This window comes from Amblyomma mixtum, chromosome 1 (genome assembly GCF_055824585.1).
Source record: "Amblyomma mixtum isolate Tamu chromosome 1, ASM5582458v1, whole genome shotgun sequence".
Taxonomy (NCBI): domain Eukaryota; kingdom Metazoa; phylum Arthropoda; class Arachnida; order Ixodida; family Ixodidae; genus Amblyomma; species Amblyomma mixtum.
Genome location: NC_143012.1, coordinates 70901991 through 70929355, shown reverse-complemented (window position 1 = coordinate 70929355; position 27365 = coordinate 70901991). Strand labels below are relative to the sequence as shown.

Below are 27365 nucleotides of genomic sequence, written 5' to 3'. Positions count from 1 at the left end.
CTTATATGCTCTCACCAAAAGACTTGCATAAAAATTGCACAAGTGCTCAAAGAATTGTTTTACACAAAATTAAATGACATATCTAAAATATGCACACAAAAATACATGTGGCCTGAAAATTTCATTACTCGCTGTAAGTACACTTTGCCACATCTAAACGACGCAAGTGGAGTGTCACTCGCGGAAGAGTGCACTCCGCTAGGAGTGCGTTCACGGACCACACTTTGCTGGCCGAGTGCGTAGCCTCGCCAGCAGCGACTTCAAAGGAAAAACATGTACAGTGCATAAAAAGTACTTACAACTTTATTTTACATGCTATAACACTGTTTTCAGCAAAAAATTCGTTCGTTATAGCTACAAGCGAAGCAACAAAACAAGGAAACGTATCAGATCCAACATCGCTGCCCGTCGCCATCTTGTTTGTTGCCGCAATTCTGGATAGTCTCGGCTGGTCTTGGCTTTTCTTCCATCTCTGTTTTTTTTTCATCATTAAAAACTGTTGAACTTTGTTTTATTTGCACTATCACGCAGTGGTGCTCCAGCTGCTCCATTTGCTCCATTTTGATACATTTACATTTTGCTGCACCAGTCTGCTCCAAAAGTGACAAATCGGTCAATATTGCTCCTTAGCTGCTCCGAAAAGAAGATACGGTCGCGGGAAAGCAACTATATTGAGCCATTCAGGATTTCGGTTGACAACCTACTAAAATGTTTTCGCAGTTGCCAACCTAGGGCGTTGGTGGGCTGCCTTGTGGTAAAATTTAGCAGCCAGTTTTTATGGAGGAAGGAAAGAACTCGGGAGAGGCTGTTACTTCACATTTTTTGAAGCCGGCTCCTGTAGGGAAAGAAACTGAGCAGGGAGCGTCCAGTGAAGCCTAGTCATAAAGACCATCGCCGCCCCCATTGAAGCGCGTGATTTCAGACCTTCATGTAGTAAAGGTGTTGCGGGAGTTGACCTTGATGTAACGAACTGGCTACGCCCTCTCTCTGTTAGTGCTGAGCCACTCAAAATTTGTTAGAACCACGCGAAAGTTCCGTGACGATAAAGCACGAACTGACATGAGAGGAACGCCGATCGCATCGAGCCGCTGCAGTTGGCGCAACGCGCGGTGCTCCAGCGCCGTTGGCGCATCTCTGGCTCTTTCTCTTTAGGAACGTCATACCACGTGGCGTTACAACTGTTCATGCTCAAAAGCAACGAAAAATGATAGGGCATAGCAAAAAAGAAAAGACACGAGCAGTGCGCGGCCATCACTGCCGCGTGGTTGTAAAGAAAAATGTAAAGAAAAATCTCAGACTTTTTAAAAATTTCGTTATGACCACGTTTAACTGTAGAGCCAACATGAAAAAAGAATGATTCTAGTAAACGTGTTCTCTGGACTTTTAGTCAAGCACACTTGGTTGAACTTGCGTGCAAGGCAGTGTGAGCATTAATAAAATATTTTCTCTGTTTTTGTGATTGTTTTTTTTTCTAGCTACGCATGGCTGAACCTTATCTCGTTAGGAACAAACTCTTTGTGACTCCTTTATTCCGTTCATGCTGTTCCCATGTTGCTCCAGGGTTATCGTTCTGATACAAATGTGCTCCAGAATGGATATTTTTCTGCTCCAAAAATTGCTCCAGAACTTGAAATGGCTGGACCACTACTGATCACGTTAAGCAGTCAATTATTATGAGTACTTTTTCTTTTCCATCGACCTCTTCAGAAATTCCGCTCATTTTCTGTCGCCATCTTTTTTTACTACAAGTGCACTTTGCTTTCCTGTTTAGCGCCGTGTCGCCCAAAGTGTCACTCGGGATGCCAGAGCGCACTCCCCGTAAGTGCACTTAACTTGTGTGCTTGACAGGGGTATCAGGCTAGAGAGGCTACCTTCGCAGAGAACCGAGCTTTTATCACCTAGAGAAGGCTGTGAAATGAAATGCAGGTATTGTTGTCACTGGCTGTTTTCACAAGAAAACTGCAATGGTGATGAGCACTTGTATTACACACATGGCTACAGTTCACAGATAACTGTAGGCATCTACATGAATAAGATGCAAGGTTTATTGCGTTGGCAACACTACGCCAGGTTTTCACCTCGTTGCGTAGCCGATGGCCGGTAGGAACAAATGGCCTTGAACAGCCGTTGCCTAGCAACCGTTTCAGCCGAGCTCTGCCAGGTGGCGTCGCCATCGGCGGCGGCGTCGCTCGCTCCCACCAGATGCGTGCTCTCCGCCGAGGTAGAAGGTGAGGAGGTGGCGCTGCGCGGGGGTATATGCGCGCTTCGTCTGGGTGAAATCTTGTCGTTATGGAGAGCGCTAAAGAGAAGCAACGGTGACAGGACCAAGCTAGAAAGAGACAATGCGCTCGAGAGACAGCAGAAGAACGCGCTGCACGACTTGAAAAGCGTCGCAGATAACGCAACTGACCAGGCTTAGCCAGAGCTAAACCATGCCTAATTTTTTTTTTTCCTTAGTTCGTCAGTTTTAGAACACACCGTATTCGAAACCAAACAACAAATGTAGCGCAATTTTTTTTTTTCTCGCTGCTGCTCAAGGTAGCTACAGAGGGCTCACCACCAGAGTGGTGAGCTCCTAGGAGAAGCCAACTTTTCAACAGCCTTAGGGCCGTGCGAAGCGCATGGGGAAAGGAGAGGCTGGATATTATGGGGATTTGCGCTGTCTCGAAGGCAGCCTGTGCTGCTCCTTTTCGACTAATGCGAAATGCCATCTAACTTGTTAGATTGTATGCCATTGGTTTCTCTTGATATCAAGCTCTGCAATAAGGCAAAGTTATCGTCCTGCCTGTGATAGAAGGTGAGTGACAGGATCTTAAAATCATCAGTTTCTTCCCATTTGTGAAGTTTCAAATTCAAAACCCTGTAACTGAACTTCTATGATAGGAAAGATAATAATTTTGCCCTTATTGCATAGTTTGATGTCAAGACAAGCCAATGGCATGTATCCTAGCAAGTTTCTTGCCGCAAAAATTATGGAAAGCTCTCGGCAAAAAGTTACATAAAATATTATATAAGTGCACAAGGGCTTGTTTTACTCATAACTAAATTACATATTTGGAATCAGCACACAAAAATACATGTTTCTTGAAGATTCCATTGTTGTGACTTCATTAACAAAATTTTGTTTTCTAAGACCAGCTTCCCCCCTTAAAGGGGCTGCGAAACACTGCTTGGGGGGGATACCGGCTATACTTCCGATGGATTTTTTATGTCCCACAGATGCTGACTTAAAAAGAATTACAGGAATCGATGCACAGGAATGGTAGTTATTCAGTAGAGAAATTTCAAAATACAAGCAAACAAAGTGCTGCCCTCAACTCGATTTTGGCGGGGCTTCCCACTCCTATTTCGCTCTCCCAATGATGGCACCTGGCGCAACCAATCAAAACAGCCAGCCAGAGCACGTCGTGGAAGTTTGCACTCCATGGTTGCCTGCTCTCTGTAACTCGTTCTTGCTGAGACTGGCAGCGTCGCTTCCATGCCAGAGCGCCCCTGGTGGTGTATTTTTATTTTACTTGCTTTGCAGGGCTTTTATCTAAGACAAACAAGTTGTTTTTGTTGATCTAATATAAAACGCAGACAGGTGACAAAATGTGGCTCTATTTATTCACACTATTTGCAGTATATTTACTGTTTGTCCGATCAACAAGCTTGCACCAGGTGATGTCATATCCGCTGCTAAAAACCCGCCACTGTGTGGTGACACCATCAGAGCCATGAAGTTGTTTTTGGGAGGACATTAAAATATTTAAAAAAAAACGGAATGTATGCGGTGTTACCGACGCTAATAGCACCATTATAACTCACTGTATGCAATCAACAGGCAAAACAGTTAACTAAGATTGTGTTTCTGGGCCCTTTTAAGGGGAATCTGCCGCTTCGTTCTTGAGTTGTGTCCGACTATAGTAGAGCCTCAGAAGTCATAGAGAGCACAAAGCTAAGGTCAGAGCAGCCAACATAGCAGTCCCCTTGTGTTTATGTTTGGCTATCTGTAGATGGTTCATGGTGCATTCATGCATATCCACACTGTGCTTGCTTCCATCTCATTAGGCCCTAACCGGGGAGAATGCGACCGCAGAACAGGCGGCAGAGCTGTTGGCGCGGCGTTTCGAGCGACCGAGTCCTCGACGTGAGCCAGTTGTTCTCCTCGTGGACGAACTTGATCTGCTGTGGACGCGCAAGCAGCAGGTCCTGTACAACCTGTTCGACTGGCCCACCAAGCCCAACTCCAAGCTCATCGTCCTCACCATCGCCAACACCATGGACTTGCCCGAGCGGCTCATGTCCAATCGCGTCGCTAGTCGGCTGGTGGGTATGCTCAGCTTCGGATTTGTGTTTTTGTGTTTGTTTTGAGTGCTGCTTAAGCAACCTGCTTTATGAAGTACTTGATGAATTAAGGGTAACGGAGTAGGTTCCAAGAGAAGGCAAGTGTAGCAGGGGGCGGCAGAAAGTTAGGTGGGCGGATGAGATCAAGAAGTTTGCGGGGATACGGTGGCCGCAGCTGGCAAAGGACAGGGTTAAGTGGAGGGACATGGGAGAGGCCTTTGCCCTGCAGTGGGCGTAGTCAGGCTGATGATGACGATGAATGCAGCAGAAAAAAAAAGGACTTGTTTCACTGAGAGCAACGGTTCTGGGCTGTGAATGTGGTGGAGAGCCGTAAGAGACGAGGGTAGCGGCATTACAACGATGACAGAGTGGATATATGCGAGTGGTTGCGACTTTGTTGGGGCTTTCCCTTGGGTGTACACTAAGCGGCTACTAAGAAATATTGCAACTGCTCTTTTCACTTGGTCATCCAACTATTGTGGCACAACGTAGGAAAAGGGGACTTCTGGACTTTTGGTCTTGAATTAACAAGTCCTTGAGAAAGTAAGCGACAATTCGAACTCTTGACTAGAATACACATATGGAATCTCATCTTGGCATTTTCGTTCAGGAAGGGAAGAAGGGGGCTGTATTAACTCTTTCGCTACCGCAGAAAAATGGACGATTTGGAGAGTACGGAAAGAAAAATTTTTTTTCACAAGAACTAATACACCCAGTACATATTGCAATGCATGAAATTGTAGCTTATTAGTTACACTTCTGAATGAAACAAACAGAAGAGTTGTGTGTGCGAAAGTAAATGAACATTTATTTGTGAAATTTGCTAAAAACACAAAAAAAGTATATAGCAAAAACAAAAATTACCGACTGCACTAAGCCAGAACTTGATTAGAGGAAAACTGGAATATACAAACTGTTGCACATGTTTATAGCTGTCATTATTCACAGGTTCAGCTATGAGAAAAATTTACTGCACTTTCCATGGCCTGTCAAGTCAAGGGTCATGACTGTGGTGCCACTGTGAAGAGCAATCAGGGGTGAAGATGTGAAGCAGAGGTAGACTGACAGGTGCTTCACATAAGGTTTTATCTTTGTTCCTCCCTTGTTCTCTGATAGCCGAGCTTGCAGTTTCTTCTTTTTTTAACTTTTTTCGGTTGGTGTTGGATGGATTCTATGGGAGGATTGGGGGCGTGGACTTCATTTCCCTCATCATACCCCAAGATTTCTTGAATGAGCTGCTCCCTGAAAGCCAGCTGATAAAATTTGGCATTTTAGGCAAGCTCTAAAACATCAGAATCAATGAAATAAGTTTTAGCGATGTTGTTCGAAAGCCAGGACACTTTCCAAGTCTTGCCAATAGGTGCTGCTGCCACTGAATCATCCAGGTCCGTTACGTGCAAAAAACAAACAAACAAAAAAGCGAAAAGCCAACTTTGAGAAACGATTTTTGATGGCAGATGGCCAGAATAGATTATTCTGGTATTTCAGGAGAAATAAAGTCGTGGCAGGTGAACAATTCCAATGTATATGATGATTTCAATGAACATCAGCATCTCCAACAGATTCACGCCTTCCCATGAGCCGTCACGCCGAACTTGCTGAAAATCTTCGTCCACGCATACTTATTAGTGTTTCCGCACACGGTCTTCATCATTTCCGCCGTGAAGAGCATCAAAAAAAAAAGTCGAGAAGTCGAGCTAATCTCCGAGCGCCGCTCCGCAGCGATGTGCCGATATGGACACCTAGCTGTCGTCTTGGTTGAAAAACGCGGCGCAACCTTGAGCATTTGGCAAACTGCCTTCGCCATACGTTGTCAAGACCCTGAAGCACACAAATAAACCACTCTCATCAATTACAAACCGTATGAACCGCAGAAAACCCACAGCGAACGAAAACAGAACTTACATGCAAGTACGCGCTGCCGTTCCAGGCTCCCGAGGCGAAGTCTCGCTGTCGAAACCGAAATCAAACGTTTGTACATTGTTGCCCGACTAATAACCGTTGCTTTCGTCGCAAAAAACGAAACCGAAACCGGCCGACGTACTCGGTGTCAGCTTTCGTTTTCGAGGAGCGCGCGGCGACGCGGACGCCATTTTCTCCGGCTGACGCCGCTGCGGCCGTTCAAAGTTTTATTTTTCACGGCGCCCCCTCATGTCAAAACACTAAAACCAAGGCTGCAATCGAAAGAGCAGTTGTTGAGCTCGCTAGCTAGATGGCGGAGCACGTACACGGCTCTCCAAAATGAGCTTTTTTGCGCGGGCGACTTGAATCGATCATATGCGATCGATAGCCTATGGCGCGGTAGCGAAAGAGTTAAAGAGTGGGGGCTTCAAGGACCTCATGAAAGTCTTCAAAGATTAAGTTGGGTCGGCTGTCTGTCATTTGCGAATCGCTTGGCAAAAATGGACTCCAAAAAATTCAGGGGGCACCTTGGCTCTCTAAAGTGCTGCAAGACGAAAGCCTTTCCTGGCGCACTGTTTGTCATTGACTGCGAGACTGTTTGTGCTGTACTAGTGCTTTATTTGACTGCACACTTTGACTACACACTGCCGACTTTGACTGCTTCTTTAACACGACTCTCTCTCTGCTTCGATGAGTTCGGTTGTATCCGTGGCTCTGTTCACAGTAAGGAGGTATGTAATGTGGTCACCCACGGATGCCTTACGCCCCCTGTCGGAGCAAACGAAAATTATTTCATTAGTTGTCGTCTGCTCCAAAAGGGGGCGTCAGGCATCCATGGGTGACCTCATTACTTCGAATCCGCGCACTCTGACGTCATAACCATTTCGACCAACCGAAAAGCGTGACAGTCTTCTGTCGACAATGATGAGACATTACGGGCTTTCACCTTAAAACAGTTCTTGGGAAGTTATCATTGACTAGAAGACATTTGTCATTAGGTAAGTATTTTGAAGCTGATGCCAAAGGGCATTTAATAATGGCTGTCAGTGCTTCTTCACAGGACCCTTGGGGTCTGTCTCCTTCTCTCGTTGCATGGCACCCCTCATTTAATTTGTTGTTGTCTATCTTTTTTTTTTTTCTGTCATGTTGCAGGGTCTGACAAGGATGACCTTTCACCCCTACAACCACAAGCAGCTGCAGGAGATTGTGCTCTCCCGCATGCAGGGCTTGGAGGCCTTTGACCCCGATGCCGTGCAGCTCGTTGCTAGGAAGGTAAAGAGGTCACCATTTCAGTCCTACTGCTTCTGTCATTATATGCTATTTGCTCTCTTTCCTATATGCTGCACTGTATTATGTGTTTCAGTCACGAGGCACAGTTCATCAGTTATCAGCAGAGTTCTACTCTAATGACAGTCTTGCATTTGGGAAAGAACCAGTAGGAAAAGTATTGATGCATTTCAGAGTATGATTGACAGATAGCGAGCAGCAGATGAAATGGATTTAGATGTGTTTTGGTAAAAATCTATGTTAGTCACGGAAAGAAAATGCAGGCTAAAATAATTGAATATGAGCAAACATTTTATATCTGTTTTCTGCGTATAGCAAAGTACTAAGGTTGAAATACTAATCAGTTTTGGTGATTATCACCTGCTTCATTTGTTCACTTTTTAGCAGCTCAAAACATAAAACTACATCGTAAGTTGAATGGTACGGCAAAACAGCGCTGAGGGACGGGACGGAAGAAGAAGAGACCGACACATGCTCTCTTCTTCTTCCGTCCCGTCCCTGAGCGCTGTTTCGTCGTACCATTCAACATGAACCAATCGGCTTGACTCAGCCCTCTCCTTAAATTGTGAGTGATTGAATTGAGAAGTATAGTCTAGTCTTCATTTCACTGTTCGAAACACAGGTGGCAGCGGTGTCTGGAGATGCACGGCGCGCACTGGATGTCTGCCGGCGTGCTGCGGAGATCGCAGAGCTGTCTGTGCAGGACAGCCCTAAGAAGTTGTCGAGGCATGTTGTTGGCATGCCACACGTGGACCGTGCCATCCAGGAGATGTTCTCTTCCCCAAAGATTCTTGCCATGCGGTGAGCTTCTGCACAATGCCTGGGTTCATATTTTCTGTAGCCATGCTTCTCTCTGCATGACGGGTAACTGATATGATGGGAGCTTTATATATATATATATATATATATATATATATATATATATATATATATATATACAGTCCAACCTCGTTATAACGAAGTCGCAATTTGCGCGGAAATTTGTTCGTTATATCCGATATTCGTTATAAAAGCATGCACTCAAATTCCGGCAGAAAAGGTCTGTTAATAAACCCAAGTAAAGGCACTTTAGGATGGACAGCACAGGGTTGAAAAAATGCACTATTTTTTAATTTAACGCGTGGTATAAGCCTGTCAAACCTCGCCTTGCATCTCGTACTGGAAAGCAAGAGCGAACTCACAAGTCGGGATGCTGGCCAGGTGCAAAAACTAATTTATTTAAAAAACGACGTAATCTTCGTTTGGCGGCACTTCACACTATTTGACAGGTTAAATTTTTCGACGAAATCAACACAGAGCAGTGCTTTCCCGATGTCAGCTGATTTGGCCACAGGTAGGTTCCCGAGGTACCCCCTCAACTTCGCGATCTTCACATGCATTGCTGTTTGTAGCATCATCTGTAGAAACCACCTGATCAACAATTTCTTGGTCGGTCAGTTTGGGCGCCACAGCCACCAGACAAGACGTGGCAAACAATCCGACGGCGGTCATTAAATCGCTGCAGCCAGCCACTGCTTGCATAAAAGTCATTGTGGCCTCAGACGCAAGTCAGACTTCTCGCCTCCCTTTGAAGGACGGCACCAGACACAGGCAGGTTAAGCGCTATAACGTCCTTGAACCATGCAAACAAAGCATCTTCAACATCCTGGTGGTGACAAAGCCTTGCACTCTTGCTGTCATTCTTCACAACGCCTGCAGAGAGGACGTTTGCAACCTTCTGCCTTGCGCTCAAGATGGTTGATAGAGTGCTAGGCGCGACACCGAAGTCCGCGGCAATGACTTTTCCTTACGCCCGCTGTCAACCGCCCTGAAGATCTTTATCTTCGTTTCAAGCGAAACTGCTGTAAGTTACGACGCGTTCCGCGACGGCGTCTACAGAATGGACTGCAGAGATCATAGAGATAGCGCGGAGATAGCGCGCGAGTCGGCAATCGTGCCGGCGGGGTGGCCGGGGAGCACGGGCGTTGGTTCGATCACGTGTCAGTCACATGCTACGCAGCCGTTGATGCTAGATTCATTCGCTCTCCCTAGATGGCGTGGCGTGCGGAAGCGCGGGTGATTCAAACACATCTTAGGTGCGGGCGATTCAAAAGATCAAAATTTAGCGTGTTTTGAAATTTTTTCCTCCTTGTTCGCGCATTTTGAGCGCTGTTAATACAGAACTGCTTCGTTATAACCGATATAGTGTCGAATTTTGAATTTTTCGTTTCGTTATACAGATAGAACTCCCATAGAAATAAAGCATGTCAAACCAAACTTTTCTTTCACTTCGTTATATCCGATAATTCGCTGTATCCGTGTTCGTTATAACGAGGTTCGACTGTATATATATATTTATTTATTTATACAGAATACCCCTAAAGGCCCTCGAGAGGGTATTACATAGGGGGGGGGGGGGGCACAGGCAATTGAACAGAATAAAAAAACACAAATATAAAACAAACAACAAAAGCACAAATAAGACACTTTGGATGACATAAGCAAAAGAATCAATCAAAAGCACAAATAAGAACCTTTGCATGATATATAAGTAAGCAAAAGAATCAAAAGAATGGCAGCGCGGCAAAGAACGAAGATTAGTGCAGTATTAAAATTATACAAACAGAGCACTAATACAATGAATCTTTTTAGTAACAAACCCTGCAAAAAAGGAAGCCATGAACAAATAAAATAACAATGTATGCGAAGAGTTAAGCAGTAGTTATTGAAGATATAAGTTTAAAATATTTATCAGGATCAGTGGTGGTTGCGATATGTGAAGGCAGAGTGTTCCAGTCAGATATTGTGCGTGGTAAGAATGAATGCGCATAGTTAGATGTTCTGCACGTGAAACGTCTAGAGAGAGAGAGAGAACAGATTTTAGAATTCAGTGAACTTCAAGGGTTAGAATGTGTGAAGCTTGCGGTTCCAAGTTTTGTGCATTAGCGTGAAGTGGTCACGTTAATTGCCGCCGCGGTGGCTCAGTGGTTATGGTGCTCGGCTGCTGACCCGAAAGACACGGGTTCAATCCCGGCCGCGGCGGTCGCATTTCTTTGGAGGAGTAATTCTAGAGGCCCGGGCACTGTGCGATATGTCAGTGCATGTTAAAGAACCCCAGGTGGTCGAAATTTCCGGAGCCCTCCACTGCGGTGTCCCTCATAGCCTTGAGTCGCTTTGGGACGTTAAAACCCCATAAACCAAACCAAACCAAACGTTAATTGCCGATTAAAGTCACGACAGTGTTCATGCTTCTTCACACAGTGCAGTGCCGGATGGAGCAGCTGCATAACTACGTCATCTACAGATATAGTGTATTTCTAATGCAAGAGCTCTTGCAGAAACAAGTGCCACCAAAGATAAAGCCTGCACAACATTGCTTGTCAGCATCAGACAAGACACTACAGGGTGCGGGTGGAAGCAAAAAAAAAATCTGAATGCTTCCTTAAGTGACATCTCACCCGTCCCCACCTGATGCTGTGCTGTGCTGAGAAGGCTGAACATTGTTCTCTGTCCATATTCTGTCTCATAGGGTTGTCCTTATCATCTTCGTTTTCATAGCACATTATGCCATATTCGATATAATTTCAAGCCTGTCAGTTAGCCTTGACGTTTTAGCCTAACCTCGTAAGTGAATACTGGCAGATTACTACAACTGTTATGCTCTCTTGTTGTGAGCTATGTAAATATTCCGCTGCTAAGCTCTGGCTGTAGTGAAGACACCTCTTAATGGCACGAGCTACACGTTCAACTCAGATGTTATCAGCGCAAAGTTGCATTGGCGTCATCAACAGCTTCTCATCCTCATTCCTTATAGTGGTGTGTTGAAACTTGCGTCAGTGGTGTAAATGTTAGCACTGATGAAGGCTATCAAAAAATGATGTGCTCTTCCAAAACAGTACCTTCCAATCTTCCTTTTAGGTGAACAATTATTAAATTCCACCGTTTTATGAAAAAGTTACATCCAATGTTGTCTTGAGCTATGAACTGTGAGAGCTACCTGTACCATGGTGGTAAACAATCAGATGTTGCTTTTGAAGATTGATAATGTTTTTAAGATGTGCAAGTTTCTGCACAGGCAATGTTCAGCGCAGTAACACTGTAATGTGCACACGCATCTTTCTGGGCCATGTCACCCAGCCAAGGAATTTAGTAATGCTTCTCAGAAGAGCTTCGAAAACCCTATGAGTATCTTCCGAAGACAAAATAGTCCACAGGTCTAGTTGGGCTGTGGTGCTGTAAACTTGTTGAAAACCTGTTGTAAAAGTTTCCTGTTGAAATTGCAGTAACCTAGTGACCTTGGTCGCAATATTCCTTCTCAGTTCCATGGGGACTGTGGGTCAGTGGTTTTTGTATATTCTACATTCATATTGAATTCCTTCTGACTATGGGCTACTGCAATTCTTTTTGCCCAGGTGTTTGTCGCAACAGGAGCAGATCTTCATGAGGGCAGTGGTTGCGGAGTTTCACCGGACGGGCGTTGAGGAGACAACATTCTCCAAGGTCTACAACCAGCACATCACCATCTGCCGACTCGAGGGCAAGTCTCTTTCGCTGAAATCATCAAACGGTCACTCGTACATCAGCACTGCAGCAAACATTGGAGCTGCCATCGTGTATGGCTGAACCCACTGACATCATGGCCATCCTTGATAACCTTGATGCTCTTGAGGTCTTTGAAGGCTCAGTACCAGGTCACCCTTGATGGTCTTGATATTCTCCATGTCCTCATGTCTTAGATGGATGTCCTTCATGCGTTGATGCTCAATATAAGGCCTCGACATTGTCGTCCTTAAGGCTTAGCGTTCTTCATTTTTGACAGCTTGTATTTGGGGTGCTTGAGGTACTGCAAGCAAGCTAACTAGTCATAGTTAGTTAACAGCAGAATAATGTGAGTGACAATTCTTTTTGCTTTTACTTATTTCGCTAGTCCCGCTCTTTCAGTCTGAAGAACAATATATTCTTCCAGCTTCAGTGCATCCACACTTTATTATGTTACTGAAAAGTTGTATGGAAGTCAGTTTAGTTGAGTAATTAGTTTTTTTTTTTATAATGAGGGCAATTAGAAACATGAGGAGCATTGTTGACTGGTGTTAGCATATGTGTAGACCAGCTTTAATGGATGGTCATTTATACCATGATCTGTGTATTGCTAATCCTGTTTTTACTCTTCTTTTTTTGTGTGTGTGTGCTAGAACAGATACTGTATATCAGTTATTTGCTGCTGCTTTTATGTTATCTTTTTTCCCTTTTCTATCATGCCAAAATGCAGTGAAGAAGAGTATTAACCGAGTAGGCTCTGTTTCTCTCAAATGCAGGGGTCAAGCCACCAACGTTCTCCGAGGTTTCAAGCATCAGCGCGCGACTTTCAGGCTGTCGTCTACTTCTCTCCGAACTCAGCACGAACGACCTCTTCCACAAGATCCAACTCAACGTCAGCGTCGATGACGTCAACTACGCACTCAAAGGGTCTTAGATGGCAGCACGTTTGCTTAGTTTTTCAAAGGGCATTTAATAGTTTAATTGGTAGCTGTCGTCAAGCACCTTCCCTAGTACAGAGCTCGCAGAAGCCATTATTCCACTAAAATCACCGCAAAAAACCAACAGTTCGCTTAGAAGAAATTCCACTTTATAGCATGAGCCGTGTTGCTACATTATGCCCTAATTATGCGGACACAGTAGAATAAGTCTATTTTCTATTCAGAGCTTCATTTTTAGCAAACTTAACCAAATAAGACTATTGCAAGCTGCATAGTTAGTTTGTACAAAGGCGATTTTTTTTTTCTTTTTATTCTCGCGCCATCTTTTTCACGCTTGAATACGCTGGCATGTTGTATATATTTGGATAGCGGGGCCAAGTATTTGTCTAAGCTTAGTGGTCTCATTCTGTGATGGCCCTTTTAAAGTGGCAGTTTAGAACTTTTAAGTTCTAAATATGACAGCTAAGTCGACTGTAATGACTTTTTTTTTTTTTATCTGTTTATCTCTTTCAACTGTTTAAGACTTGCCTGGAATCATTCTTTAATGCTTCCACCAATGAATAGCCCAGTTCTTTAGATTCAGCTTTTATGACTAGAACTTGCTTTATAGGTAGACTTTGATATGCTTCTACATTTTAACCAGCGACGGCGATTCGTAGTCTTCCTAACAATTTTTTAACTACCGGTGGCAAAGTTGTTCAAAGTATTGCCAAAGGCCATTTATTGCATGTGTGTAATGTTTACATGTTGCTGTTTGTTGACACTTGAGCACTGATGTGCTTAATTCCATGAGCTTTGATACATCATTTTTCATCATGACAGATCCAAGTTTAATTGTTTTTAAACATTCTTTTGGTGCCTTTTTCTGCATTTGACGCCACCTATTTGGTGTGAGGATTTTATGTGCATTTTTAGCCACCTTTTGCTCGGAGTGTAAATATTCATAGACGGGCTCGGTGTTTCCACTGCAGTGGCATTCATTCAGAGTCCAGATGTTGTTTTATTGATTTTTTGATAAGATGAGGAGTTTGTAGTGTTTAATAATTTGTGTTTGTGTAAGAAAAGACATTGCAGTGCCATGCACTGTGCATACAGCTTCACTCATTTATACAGCACCTCATACGAGCCTTAACTGAAACTCCTAGTGTCATGTTAACCATTATGCCAGTCATCTGCACAGTTTTGCATGCCAGGGAAAAGAAATTTATTTTTGTCTTTTCCGCAGAAACCTTCTCGTTGATGGCGTTCGTTAACTCGCACAATATGTCGCACACATTTCACTCTTGTTCTCGTTGAACACATACACTGCCGCTTTTGCTGCAATTCAAGCTGATTGCGTGGTTTGTTGCAATCTCTGTGATGCTACAACTACCTAGAGAAACAATGGCCTCATTAAATCATGTTTTATGTGTGGGTAGTTGTAGCCCAGTGTGATTCCGATTGTGTCAAGCAACATCTTTTGTTCATGAACATCGTGTGTTGCTGTCATCTTCAGAGCATGCATTCTGAGCGATCTACCGAGAAGAATTGTAAGAGACTACCTTCCTTACTATAAGCAAGTGAAAACAAGCACTTTCAAGGGTTTCTCAACAGAGTCACAGCTAATACCCGTGCCACACGCGCACAAGAAGTGGCAGTAAATGCTTAAGGCCTTAGGTTTGTTTTACCCCTGTCAGACGAGCAAGTTTAGTGTCATTTTCAACGAGTGACACTCGCCTGTAGTGTGATTCGCATCGTGTCACACGATGAACTTTAATGACACTTGCTGCTGAACGCACTTGGCAAGAAGTGAGTTTGGGGAACTCACTTCACTTTTCCCGAGGGCGAAGTGTATAGCCTCAGTAGCAGCGTTTCGAAATTAGAATACAACGTCGGCAATAAAAATGGCGTTTTATTGAACGCACCTAATTTTTTTTTGCCCTCTTGTTCATGTAAACTTATTTGCGTTGCCGTTAAATATATATGCTGCACATATTCCGACATTCTTGTTTTCAGCTGCAATAATTTTTTAGGCAGCCGCAGCGGTATGGCTATGGCGGCTAGCATGGCAACCGTAGCAACCATCTGCAACCGTTTCGGTGTGACGGTGCAACAGTCACAATATTGCACAAAGCTCCTTGATAATCATAAAAAAGTGCTTGCAGTTTGTAATCTACTGTACATTAACTGTACATTAAAGCTTTGAAGCGCGAAAAGTAATATTTTTTTCTGCCTTACTTGAAAAGCCATCGTCACCACCATCAATTCCGAATGACACTTTATTTTTCCGTGTAGCAGCCCGCCCCGAAAGTGTCACTCGTTCTGGAGAAGTGCACTTCGTTAGAGTGTCACTAAACTTGCCCGTGTGACAGGGGTATTAATGCCATTATTTTCGGAGTTGGTGCTACATGTCCACATTTAATGCCATTATCGAAAGTGAGGATGACGATAACGCTTGCAAGGCAGTCAAAAGTTTCATCTGAACATAAACTATGCTAATCAGCACAATATATCGGGAATGTTGTTGAAATGTGATGTAGAAATGATTTCCCAGAAAATAGGGTTGTCCTTGCTTTACAAGTCGAAAAAGTTGCCATAAACTTTCATGTCGGCACACAAGTCGACAGTGCCTGTCAGAAAGGCTGGTTAAAACAGCACACCTCACATTGAAAACGCGGCATATATTAGACGCTTCATCTGACAAAGTTACGAGTTAACCATTTGCTACTGGTTAGGAAGTTGTTACTCGTGCTTTTCTGCGTGTGGAATGGGAACGAGAGTACGCATTGCACGGGCGAATGAGTTGTGGTGAACTCAGTAGGCTGCGAATGGCACCGCGCAAATGCCATTAAAACTGAAGGCAGTAAGCGCTTAAGGGGGGACACTGGTCTTGAAAAGAAAATTTTATTAATTTAGTCATAGTTATGAAATTTCCAGGGCACATGTATTTTTGTACACTGATTCTAGATATGTCATTTAATTTCATGTAAAACAATTCCTTGAGCACTTATGCACTTTTTATGCAAGTATTTTGCGGAGAGTTTTGAAGAAAATTTGCTGCAGGAAACTCGCTGAAAATGTATGCCATTGGGTTCTCTTGACACCAAGGATTGTAATAAGGGTAAAATTATCATCCTGGCTCTCATAGAACTTGAGTAATAGGGTACTGAAGCTGCCACTTCAGAAACAGGAATACACACTTTCCTTCTCATTTCTGAAGCGACAACTTCAAAACTCTATAACTTAAGTTCTATGATAGGCAGGAAGACAATTTCACCCTTATTGTATTCCTTGGTGTCAAGAGAACCCAATGGCATACATTTCAGCGAGTTTCCCGCAGCAAATTTTCTTCAAAACTCTTCGCAAAATGCTAGCACAAAAAGTGCATAAGTGCTCATGGAATTGTTTTACATGAAATTAAAGGACATATTTAGAATGAGCACACAAAAATACATATTCCCTGAAGATTTCGTAACTGTGACTTCATTAATAAAAATTTTGTTCTTCAAGACCAGTGTCCCCCCTTAATGGCATTAAATCTGGCCGTGTGGCACGGGTATAAACTAATGCACGTAGCTCAATCAGCTGTGTCATCAGCCATTGTGGGGTGCTGATGACCCAGCTACTTCATCACCTGCATCGATTGATTGGTAGGAGCGTCAGCTGGACTGTGTCCACTGCAAGACAGGCACCCCTCGTAATTCCTTCCAACCCTCGCTTATGCGCCATTAAGCCCAACACCTTCCAACCCTCTCCCAAGCTAGCCACGGCCGCTTCATGTCCCCGCAAACTTCACAATTTCATTTCCGCGCCAGAACCGGTCATGCCCAGCTACATTTTTCCTTGCTTTGGATCCACTCATCATTATAACAGCACACAGGCTTGTCATATTTATAACAAGCCCCTCATTCCCCTTCCCTTGTTTGCTTAATTGCTTAACGAGGGCCTCGGTTCTGGCAGCCTTGACGCCATAGGAAGCATAAGAGGGTTCTCACACAGCTTCCACCCTCGCTGTTCGATGACGTTCTACGTCACATCAGCGGTAACTCAGGACGTGCTACGTCCGCCGCTTAAGAACGTGGGTGGCGCTGCTGAACACTCCCAAGGCTAGGTTATTTGTAAACATAAATACCCGCGAAAGCAGAAGGTTTGACAGCCGTCGCCGTAGCTCAGAGGTAGAGCACCGGACGCGTAATTCGGAGGTCGTGGGTTCGGATCCCACCGGCGGCATGTGGTTGTTTTTTCTTCTGCTTTTCTAATCAATTAGCTTCAAGCGATAACATAATCAGTAATATAAATTGATCAACACCACAAAATAAATAAATTAAAAATCCCCTGTGCCACTTGGTTTCTGTGGCTGTTGGCTTCTCTCATATTTATAACGAGCCCCTTATTCCCCTTTCCTTGTCTGCTTAGGTCTCACCCAGGTCTTTTATGTCCTCTTGATTTCCGCTGGGGTATCATACCTTCTCCTTCAACTGTCTTTCTTGCCCCCTTTGACTGAAGTGACTTTGTGCTGTCTTTGCATTGGATGAACGTTTACCTCGCATACTCGCGAAACGGGACAAACCTCTGTTGCAAAGCATTCGGAGATGAAGTTACAGTAAGCCACTGTCTTTTTTACGCGCAAAACTGAAGAAACTAAGATAAAGGTATTAACGGGACTGTGGTGAGACCCTCGTTCTACAGAAAATCCGGCATCCATGTCGTTGCGAGCAAAAAATCCATGGAGCAGTAACCTAGGTGGGTTTCCTAGGTCATGTGACCATGTGGCGTCATCACAACCTGCGTACCGGATATGAGAAAACTGACCACCGTGGCAGTTAAATTAATGATCGGTCGCGAGGGATTGCTAGGGATGAGCAACCTGGGTCGCGCAAGCCCCACTAGTGGCAGCGCCTACCATCGCAGGGCAGTGGCACATTAAGGGGGGACACTACCCTAAACAGTGAACTTTTGAACCACTTGCTCAATTTCAGTGAAACTTGTGGGGCTAGTTTATATTACTGCTGGGACCGCCTCTGCCAAATTTAATTATTCTAGAATAATTATGAAGCAGGTTATGCAACCTTTATACCAAGGATGACTATGCTTACTTAGGAAAACTATTGTTTAAAAAATAATGGGTAATTTTGTCCATTTTTTGTGTTATTTGGCATTGGGAACATCCAGAGCACACAACTGTGGAATTATGTTGCTTAGTTTTCGTATATTTTGAAAGAATGATACCATATAAAGAATGACATTGGATTTTCATTTTGCGTCAATTTTTTTAGTCATTTCTTAGTGTGAAAAAAGGGAAAAAATAGACAAACTGAGCGCACAGTTGTGTTCCTCATAAAATTTCGCTCCAGAAAACCTGCTACAATACCAATATTATCAGGTAATATTGGAATGATAGTTTTTCTAAGCTGACAGTTTACTTAAGAAACAGTAGATGAGAAAAATAGACGCACATGATTGAAAATCATCCCATTTTATTTTAAGCACTACAATGTTCAAGACAAGCCCCCTGCTGAATAATAAAATTTGGCAGAGGTGGTCCCAGCAGTGATATTCGCAAGTTTCAATGAAATCGAGCAAGCGGTTCAAAGTTCACTTTTTGGGCTTCAGACGTGATTTTTTTTTTATTTTTTGCCCATAGAGCTAAGGAATTTGGCATGCCTATTGAAAAGACGACAATGTTCAAATACAAATTTCCACTGAAATATATTAAGCCATCACCACCATCAGCCACACTACGTCCACTGCAGGGCAAGGTCTCTTCCATGTCTCTCCAATTAACCAGTTACGGCCACCGTATCCCTGCAAAGAAGTATTATTAAGTAGTTTTGACAATAAAAAATTTTACATGCTTCACCAAAAGCCTGGCGTGAGGACAAACAAGGCAGGAGTCTGCAGTTACTTTTAAGTTTTGCCCAAAGGAATGGTTGATACAGTGACATTCTTCAAGAATGATATAGCCACACATGCATAATGCACTCATTATCATCATGACAAATTGACGGATTTAAAAATTAAAATGCAATCCAAAAATACAGGATTGTCACTGCATAAAGAATTTGTAAAGGAACACAGTGCAACAAACTGCATTAAAATCCAGGAAGCCATTGTCGTGCTACGTTCTCGGCAAGCAAAACAACCAAAAAACACTTTTGAGAAAACTACCACTGAATTTGTACAAGCTGTTCATGTCCATAAAAATGCCCTAGGACTGTTAAGTTCAATGTCATTGGCTGTATGGGGCCTTGTAGATGTGCGATGTCGACGGACGGAGAATTGCGGTGAAACGAGCTTTCCAGTGACGCCAATCTTACCGCGAGCATTAGTGGAGAAGCCGAGCTATCATGCTTGAAAATCTGCCATTTTCGCAGAGTTTTCAGCCAGTCGTTTCCTACCTATGGTCACAAAAATGTTTTGAAGTCAGTTCTGGCCTGTTTTGGGGGAAAATTTTTCGCTATGCTGATGTATTTTTGTTTCTTGAAAGCACCACTGTGCTAGGAGTGGTATGAGACTTCTCTGGGATATATGAATGTGAAGTAAAGAATGACCAATCCCTTAGACGTAAGGGATCGATGACCAATCCCTTAGATGGCGACAAACCCTGGAGGATAAGTGTCCCCTTCGATTTTTTTATGCCTTTTTGTGTCTGGCATATTCCCTTTCAGCCTAGCTTACTTTTAGGAGAAAATGAATCTGTCAGTACAGACTTATATTTAGGAGACTAGAAAAAGGAAATTATTCAAATAATATGAAACATTTCTGAAATTTTGAGCCCTGTTTGATGCATGATAACCTGAGATTATGTGCCATTAAAGGGGCCCAGAAACACAATCGTAGTTGACTGTTTTGCCTGTTGATTGCATACAGCGAGTAATAATGGTGCTATTAGCATCGGTATACCGCGTATATTCCGCTTTTTGATATTTTAATGTCCTCCCAAAAACAACTCCATGGCTCTGATGGTGTCGCCACACAGTGGCGGGTTTTTAGCAGCGGATATGACATCACCTGGTGCGAGCTTGATGATCGGACAAACAGTAAATATACTGAAAATTGTGTGAATAAATGAGTCACATTTTGTCACCTGTCTGCGTTATATATTAGATCAACAAAAACAACTTGTTTGTCTTAGATAAAAGCCCTGCAAAGCAAGTAAAATAAAAATACACCACCAGGGGCTCTGGCATGGAAACGACGCTGCCAGTCTCAGCAAGAACGAGTTACAGAGAGCAGGCAACCATGGAGTACAAACTTCCGTGACGTGCTCTGGCGGGCTGTTTTGATTGGTTGCGCCAGGTCCCGCTCATTGGGAGAGCGAAATAGGAGTGGGAACCCCGCCAAAATCGAGTTGAGGGCAGCATTTTGTTTGCTTGTATTTTGAAATTTCACTGAATAACTCCCGCTCCTGTGCATCGATTCCTGTAATTCTTTTTAAGTCAGCATCTGTGTGACATAAACAACCCACCTGAAGTATAGCCGGTATCCCCCCAAGCAGTGTTTCGCAGCCCCTTTAAGAGTCCGACAATATTTTCCCCCTTTCACCTTGTAATCAATGAAAGGTAATGTTCAGCAAGACAGTGACTAAAATCTGTGTGACTACTAAGATGGAAAATTTTATGCTCAACAATTTGCACCATAGATGAAGTTCACCCGGAGTAGTTTACAATTTGTATAGGCATTTTATTTCACACCCACTCGTCACAAAAAAAAAAGGAGCATAACATTTAAAATGAAAAACATACAAGGAAGGAAAACTTGGGTTATCAAAAAATACTCATTTCTTTTGATTGAGAGGCCGCAAAAGTGCTCTTGCTAAAACGGCACAAAAAACTCCTTCACCACGGCTGAGAAAGCAAATGACAGTTGTACAGCGCTGCAAAACATTCTTTCGTCACAGTTCGGCCGAGGTTAAAGTGTGAATGACATTTTAAGTGGTAAAACAAAAGGAATCTATAGTAACAGAAACGCGCTTCAATGTGCAGCATAGAACACTGAACACGCAAAGCAAATTATGCTCGAGACAATGTTACTAGTGAAACTCCTTTGATTTACATGAAGCCAACCACACTTGTTACCATAGTTAAAACTATTGCACCATATAATTGCGTGATTCCTGCAATGTTTTACCTTTTTTCTTTCTAGAAAAACAACAAAAATGGATACACTACATAGTCAAACAAGTAGAACCGCCATAAATAAACCACCCCGAATGGATGTTGTTCACTTTCAGGTTGATAAGCTGTAGTGGCAATTACAACAGGTGAGCACTTTGCAGAGTAACAAATAAATTACATGCGAGAGTGTGTATGTTGAAAACCAAGTGAGGAAAACATGCGAGGCACAAAAACCAGCAAAAATGTGCGTACCCATGACCACACATCTTCAGATGATACTATCAGTGAAGGGCTTGATAAACTGTGTCGGACTATACATCGTAATGCCATTTAAGGTTGAGCTAGCATACAGAATGAAGTGCTGCACTGTTTGAAGCTTTGTTCCTTGGGCTCCTGTTTGTAGTCTATTTAACTGGACAATGGCTGAGAGAACTAGAAGCCCGTTTAACCCTGTTTAGCTAAACGGTATCAATGAACACCGTTTCGCGTGTCTAAATCCTTGTGGCAATTAGCAATGCCATGGCTGCTCGAAGTCACTGCCTTTCTACAAGTGCGTTCAAGGAATGCTACGGCTACGGCGCCTCGTAACCTTGAAACAGGATCACAGTCAAGGTTACATAATAAAGAGCCACTTATTCAAAATAAACTCTGCTGCAAGATACGACTTGCAAAGCAAGAAATGGTTACTTGGTCCACGATTTTGATAGTTAAAAAAAAAGTATCAAATGATGCACGAGGCACTTCTACTACTAGGCACTGTAAAGGTACGCTGCTGATGTAAAACATCGAAACTACTATTGGTCCCTTGTGGGCTAAGACTGCCCATACCTTGAAGTTTGAGCACAAAATTGGAAACAAGGCGACAGTTTCTTCGAATAGTGAGCAGGACAGTAAAGCAGCTGTGTACTCGCAAGCACAGCCGTTCAAAATGAAGCGATTCGTGGTCACGTCTTCTCTTTTTCTGTACCGGAATGCAACATTAGCAACTATGAAATCCTCACGCATTCAAATATCTTTCAGCACTGTCAAACTGGAGAGCTCTTGATATGTCACTCATTGACAATGATACATGACAAAAACACTTATTCGATGATGTTTCCAAGCATGCTCTTGTTACAGGACCAGTACAAAAGTAGAAGCGCAAAACCCACACTCGGGACATACTTTAGTGCAAACAGCCAAGCCGAGGTCGACTGTCACACTCGCATTATGACAATAAACATGACAAATGTGCTCGGTGTAACATCCTCAAATACCCGTAAATTAACATCACTTCTTTTTAACAAAAATATTCTGTACCTAACTCGTTGGAATGCAAACTGATTGTACAATGAGAGAGAAAAAAAAAATGCGAAGAACTGTAATGTATAATACAACACCACTGTGGGTGCACACATATGCACGCGTAAGGTTAAAAAACACAACAATAAGAAAAAGTGAGAATGGAAACGGACAGTGTTGAGAAGGCCTTGTTGAAAGCAAAGGGGGTTGTCTCATAGCCGCCAAGATAATCTCACTGCGGCAAGAATAATGAATGAGATTCTCACGGCCTTATTGTGACCTTGAACTCTTAAAAGATGTGACCAACAATGACAACTGCCTCCCACCAACAAAACGCATAAAACTGGTCCCAAAATGAAGCTGCTAAGAATACAGCTAAGTGATCACAGTCGGTCCAATATCCAGGGTTAGAGTCTTTTGGGCAAACCACTGCCAACAGCCAGCGATAACGAGTAGCGGAGATGTGATGCAAAAGAATGCATCAACTAACGACGGTACAAAAGACGGTGACAATAAATGCTACGTACCTCACTCTGCATACTGCAAAAAGTAGAGCTGCACAAACAGCTTCCTCACCTATACCTGAGCGAGGTCTGAAACCAGACTGTAGCGAAATATTTGTGCGTAACACCATGTTTGATTAAGCAGCATGGCAAGACTGGTCGTTAATAAGGCAACCTTTCTGCAGTTATTTCTTCACACTAGTCTGTTTGACTGAAGGCACTTGCGGCAAAAATTTCACAGATGAAATGCAAAACACTCGTAGAGGATGTAAACTTTCAGCTTCGGAAGACACGTGAACAATGCTTATGCTGAATGACACCACCAAGTCCAATGTTGCACTTCGATGGCCCAGGATACTACAATCCACTTGGTACCTTGGGATACCATGCAAGCAAGCCGTTGAGCGTCACACAGCTTCACAATCGGCAGAGCTGTAAGAGGCCACAACCAGTGACCAACACAACCACGTGTACGCCACGTGTAAGAAACACAAAATTCAAGTCCGGAACAGAACTTTCACAAAATCTCATCCAAGCACTACAGCACTGAAATTGAGATAACTACACTGGAAGAGCCATAACTTTGCAATGGAGAGCGACATTGCAGGACCTGGATTGTGGTCAAACAACAGCCCAAAGCTGCCTCAACTCTGTTGAGAGATCATCTTTATCCATTTTCCGTGCCAAGTGCACTACATCAACATGAAACTCCAGCCTCAAGAGGGCTGTTATGAACAAAGATGCATGGGCTGCTTTTTGCACTGCAAAACTACCAAAATACTGAGCTAAATAAGAGGTAGTGAGACTAAGGCAAAACAGTCGCATTAGACAAGGTGGTTAGTCATCCAGCAAAAAAAGTTTACCAAGAACACCACCAACATGAATGAAGCCTGATCCTTACTTGACTACGGTTGCAAACAGAGCCGTTCGAATGGCCTCCGCCTCTACGCATCGACTCGTATCCCGAGCCGGATCGCAGCCTGGATGCGGCTGAGACAACGCATACCTCGAGGCCTCTGCGAGCCACCCGTCACCGATGCCATCTCCCCATTCTTCACACATGTTGTGCAGGGTACTGCATGCACCCACGATGCTGGGCATCAGGTCAATGCCGCTGCTGTTGTGACGGAGTAGGAATGGGAAGCGAGCTTCCAGGTGCCGGAAGGCCACCTCTCCTACAGAGAGGACCTCGCAGAGGGCACGGTTGAAGCGCAGTTGCCGTTCGTCGGGGTTGAGGTACGGGGTGATGATCCAGCTCCGGAGTGGATAGCCCGTCCCTGCCGCGAGAACCCTGTGCGTGCGCCCCGCCGTGCTGGGGCTCTCCTCGTGGTTGACGAACAGCGTGCCCTCTTCGCCCTTCTTCCAGAGGCTGGAGCTGCGCAGGACTTGAGCAACCTGCGTGCTGCCTGGCCAGCCGATGTTGAGATCCCAGAAGCGCCGGTCAGCGCCGACCACTGCTTGCACGATGATGGAGTTCCAGCCCTCCGGGTTGGTGTACTCGCCAGAGACGTCGTCTGCCGGCGGCTGGATGGGGACGTGTGCAAAGCAGAGGGCGCCGGCGCATTGAGGAAGGCCAGCCCTCTCGTGGAACTGGTCCGCGATGTCATCAAGGTCCTCGTCAAAAGGCACCTGCAAACAATACGAGGCCATGTTAGGTTTAGCAGCATACTGTGCCTAGATACGGCAAGCAAACTGTCTTGGCTGTGAACAGACAAAAGTATGGTGCCTAGCATGTAACTTTATGCATCATGAATCCAGCCATGGTCATGCTGCCTTACTGCTTATCTTATAAATCAGCTTACTCAATTTTACTTTCTCCGAGTGTGAATCTACAGTTTCCAATAAAATGTATTGTATTAACTGATCAACAACAGCCACTACTCCATGCAGCAGCATAAGAACTTCAGTAGAATCAGCATCTGTAAGCATCTATTATGGGTTTTTAAAAACCACTCTGGACCATAACTAGACGCAGCCGCAAGCCTCCTTTACCTGCACAAACCGGGGCATCAGGACCTTGACCACCGCCGCGCAGAACTCGCGCACTATGGCGCCGACGACGTCGCCCGTGACGCCAAAGGCCCTTTGCAGGGCCGGGTCGTCCCAGACCTTGCCGAGCCTCCAGAGCGCGATGGCGACCCGCTGCTCGAACGGCGGGTACAAGACGCTCCCAACTTCGGCCATCGTCATGAAGGGCTTGAGCTCGGTGACCAGAAAGTGGTAGAGGTCCTTGCCCACTCGGAACGTGTTGAGCCAGACGTCGTCTCCGATGAGTTCAGGAGTGAGGAAGCTGTCGCCTTCGCCACCCAGCTGCGCGGCGTCCTCGGCTTCCATCGCCGAGTCGACGTCGTCCAAGCCGTCGACGGCCGACGACGATGAAGAGACGTGATTGGCGTTCGTCGCACGGCTCGGACACAGGTCGCGGCCCAGCCCGGCCGAGAAGGCAGTCTTCAGGATGCTGAGAAGGAAGTGGATCCTCGACTGGCGTCTCTGGACGCGGCGTAGAAGCATCGCGTTCTGGATCATGTACGCCGATCGCGACGTCCGCCGGTCCAGGAGCATCCGCCGGCGACGCTTCCGTAAAGCATGCAGAAGCAGCATCTGACAGCCGATGACGGCGCGCAGGTCCTTGGTGTCCGAAATAAGCAGTGGGCGCGGGGTGCTGCTACCACTGCTGGTCGACTCGAGACTCGGCGGCGAACGGGACGCCTGTTCGGCGGTCGACGACATCGCGTCTCGCTCCTGATCAGCGATCGCGCGCGCAAGCGGTCTTCAAATACTTGCGCGTAACGTGCGCGTACAGAGACGATCGATTCAAACGATGCAACGTAAACACGCACTACGCCGGAGGCAGCAACGTCGCTCGCGACGACGACGCACGTACTACTGTCCCCACGGTCCGAACCATGGCGACGACGGAGTCTCGGCGTCGGAGGAACAAAAAAGAAACGACAAGCAGAAAAGCACAACAAACGAACCGCCGCCGAACCTGCTTCCGCCGCTGTCACGGGCGAAAAAGCAGCCTCCTCGGATGGGACCGTCCCGGGATGCGAAAAAAGTTATTCGGCGCGTCTATTTATCGAAGTTCGTTCACAGCTGCCGCTTCATCATTCGCGCTGTCTTCGTCACCTCGTCCCTCGCTGATCGCCTCGGGTGAAGCGGCCTGCGCTTGCGAAAGAAGAAAAACTTGTCAGGCCGAAGTTTTTGTGTACGTTTTCTTTGTTTCGAAGCGAACCCCCTTCGGGCTAAAACTCCTCTTCTACTCAACAGGTGGCGCAAGGACTAAAGAAACTTTTATTAACGTCACCATAAACGTCACTTCCGCTGCCGGTGGTTGGAGCCACAATGGATAAAACAACGTTACTAGTAACGTTGGGATAAACGACATATATTTCGCTATAATTTTACGCACTGTCCGATAAAAGCAGACGCATGTCTCGTCGTGAAAAATTCAGATTTGCATGCCTCAGGGATCGGCAACGCGGAGCAGTTGCCCGAGGCATGGCGCTGCGTGCGCTGCCATGCTTTCATGACGTCATCTTACGTGTTAGCGCCGTTTTCGTCTGCTTCGATCCGCTTGGGTGTGGAAGCGGTGTCTGTCCGCCGTCTCGCGTGATAAAAGTGTTGGAATAATGGAATCATTTCATTTCACAATGTACTTCGAACAACCGAAACTTTAATGGGGACCCCAGTATCATATCGCAAATGATAGCGGGCATTATCAACAACGGTTCACAACGAATTTTCACTGGCTGGGCGTCGAACCGGAATTTTTTCGGGTTCGGTTCGGGTTCACGCCGGGTTCAGTTCAGAGAAAAATTAAGATTTTGGCTTATGCTGATGTCGCTATCTCTGGCTGTGATAAAAAGAATATGATAAAAAAAGCGGATTGGTTGGGAGCACTGCGTGTCTGTACGGATACAAATCTGCCACATCTTCGTTGCGACGTTGCGTTTTGAGACTGTTGCGAGTGTTTAATTGTTCAAGGAAGAACGTATAAATGCGCTACGTAATTTTTTTTTATTTTTCTGGGGCTTTGTCAAAGGGAGCCTATGCGTGGGCAGAATTTCTTGCTAGTTTGACAGAGTCTGGTGGATCTGTCGTGCACTTTATGTCCACCTGCTTGTTTCAGAATTTCTATTTCTCAAAAACCACAGACCACCGCTTCCTGGCAGCTGTGCTTATTAGGCGACTAAATGCTCGTCTCTCTTTTCTGTACATAGTCGTGGCAGAGTTTTGTGTTGATACAGTCGATTTCCTCATTCTTCGCTTTTCCTTAGAATTCCAGAAGGAAGCTGACAAAGGTTCTGATCGGTCATTTCTTCCTCTACCCATATACCTGCAGCATTGCCTAGCCTTTCTTGAGGCCGGAGTATTAAAGAGCGTTCAGCGGATGTGTATTCAGTAGTCCGCAAAAACCTTTCTTAGACTTCAAAAGTGGACCTTACGCGTTAGGACATGCCTTCGAGCTAGGGGGACGTTTGTGCCGCGATCAGTGAATTGCTACATGTGCG

At 44.8% G+C, this 27365-nt stretch overlaps 2 protein-coding genes across 2 annotated transcripts in view; one reads left to right on the top strand and one right to left on the bottom strand.

Annotated features, from left to right (window-relative positions):
* The window catches only part of Orc1 (origin recognition complex subunit 1), a 48411-nt gene extending 34023 nt beyond the window's left edge, over positions 1 to 14388 (top strand). Inside the window, exons 13-17 of the mRNA XM_089552040.1 lie at positions 4051 to 4308; positions 7381 to 7500; positions 8138 to 8316; positions 11907 to 12031; positions 12810 to 14388. Coding sequence (XP_089408166.1) covers positions 4051 to 4308; positions 7381 to 7500; positions 8138 to 8316; positions 11907 to 12031; positions 12810 to 12967 — 840 coding nt within the window. The 3' untranslated portion in view covers positions 12968 to 14388. The remainder of the gene's footprint in view (positions 1 to 4050; positions 4309 to 7380; positions 7501 to 8137; positions 8317 to 11906; positions 12032 to 12809) is intronic.
* Positions 14389 to 20612: 6224 nt separating this feature from the next.
* Positions 20613 to 26093, bottom strand: LOC149366740 (uncharacterized). Its single transcript, XM_089552018.1, has 2 exons — positions 24844 to 26093; positions 20613 to 24480 (listed from the first exon to the last, which is right to left on the bottom strand). The coding sequence occupies exons 1-2, from the start codon at positions 25579 to 25581 to the stop codon at positions 23749 to 23751; spliced, it is 1470 nt and encodes a 489-aa protein (XP_089408144.1). The 5' UTR covers positions 25582 to 26093; the 3' UTR covers positions 20613 to 23748.
* Positions 26094 to 27365: the final 1272 nt, after the last annotated feature.

Coding starts and splice junctions, on each gene's coding strand:
- LOC149366740 (XM_089552018.1), bottom strand. CDS start 25,581: ATGTCGTCGACCGCCGAACAGGCGTCCCGTTCGCCGCCGAGTCTCGAG. Junction 24,481..24,843: donor TGATGCCCCGGTTTGTGCAG/GTAAAGGAGGCT, acceptor TATTGTTTGCAG/GTGCCTTTTGACGAGGACCT.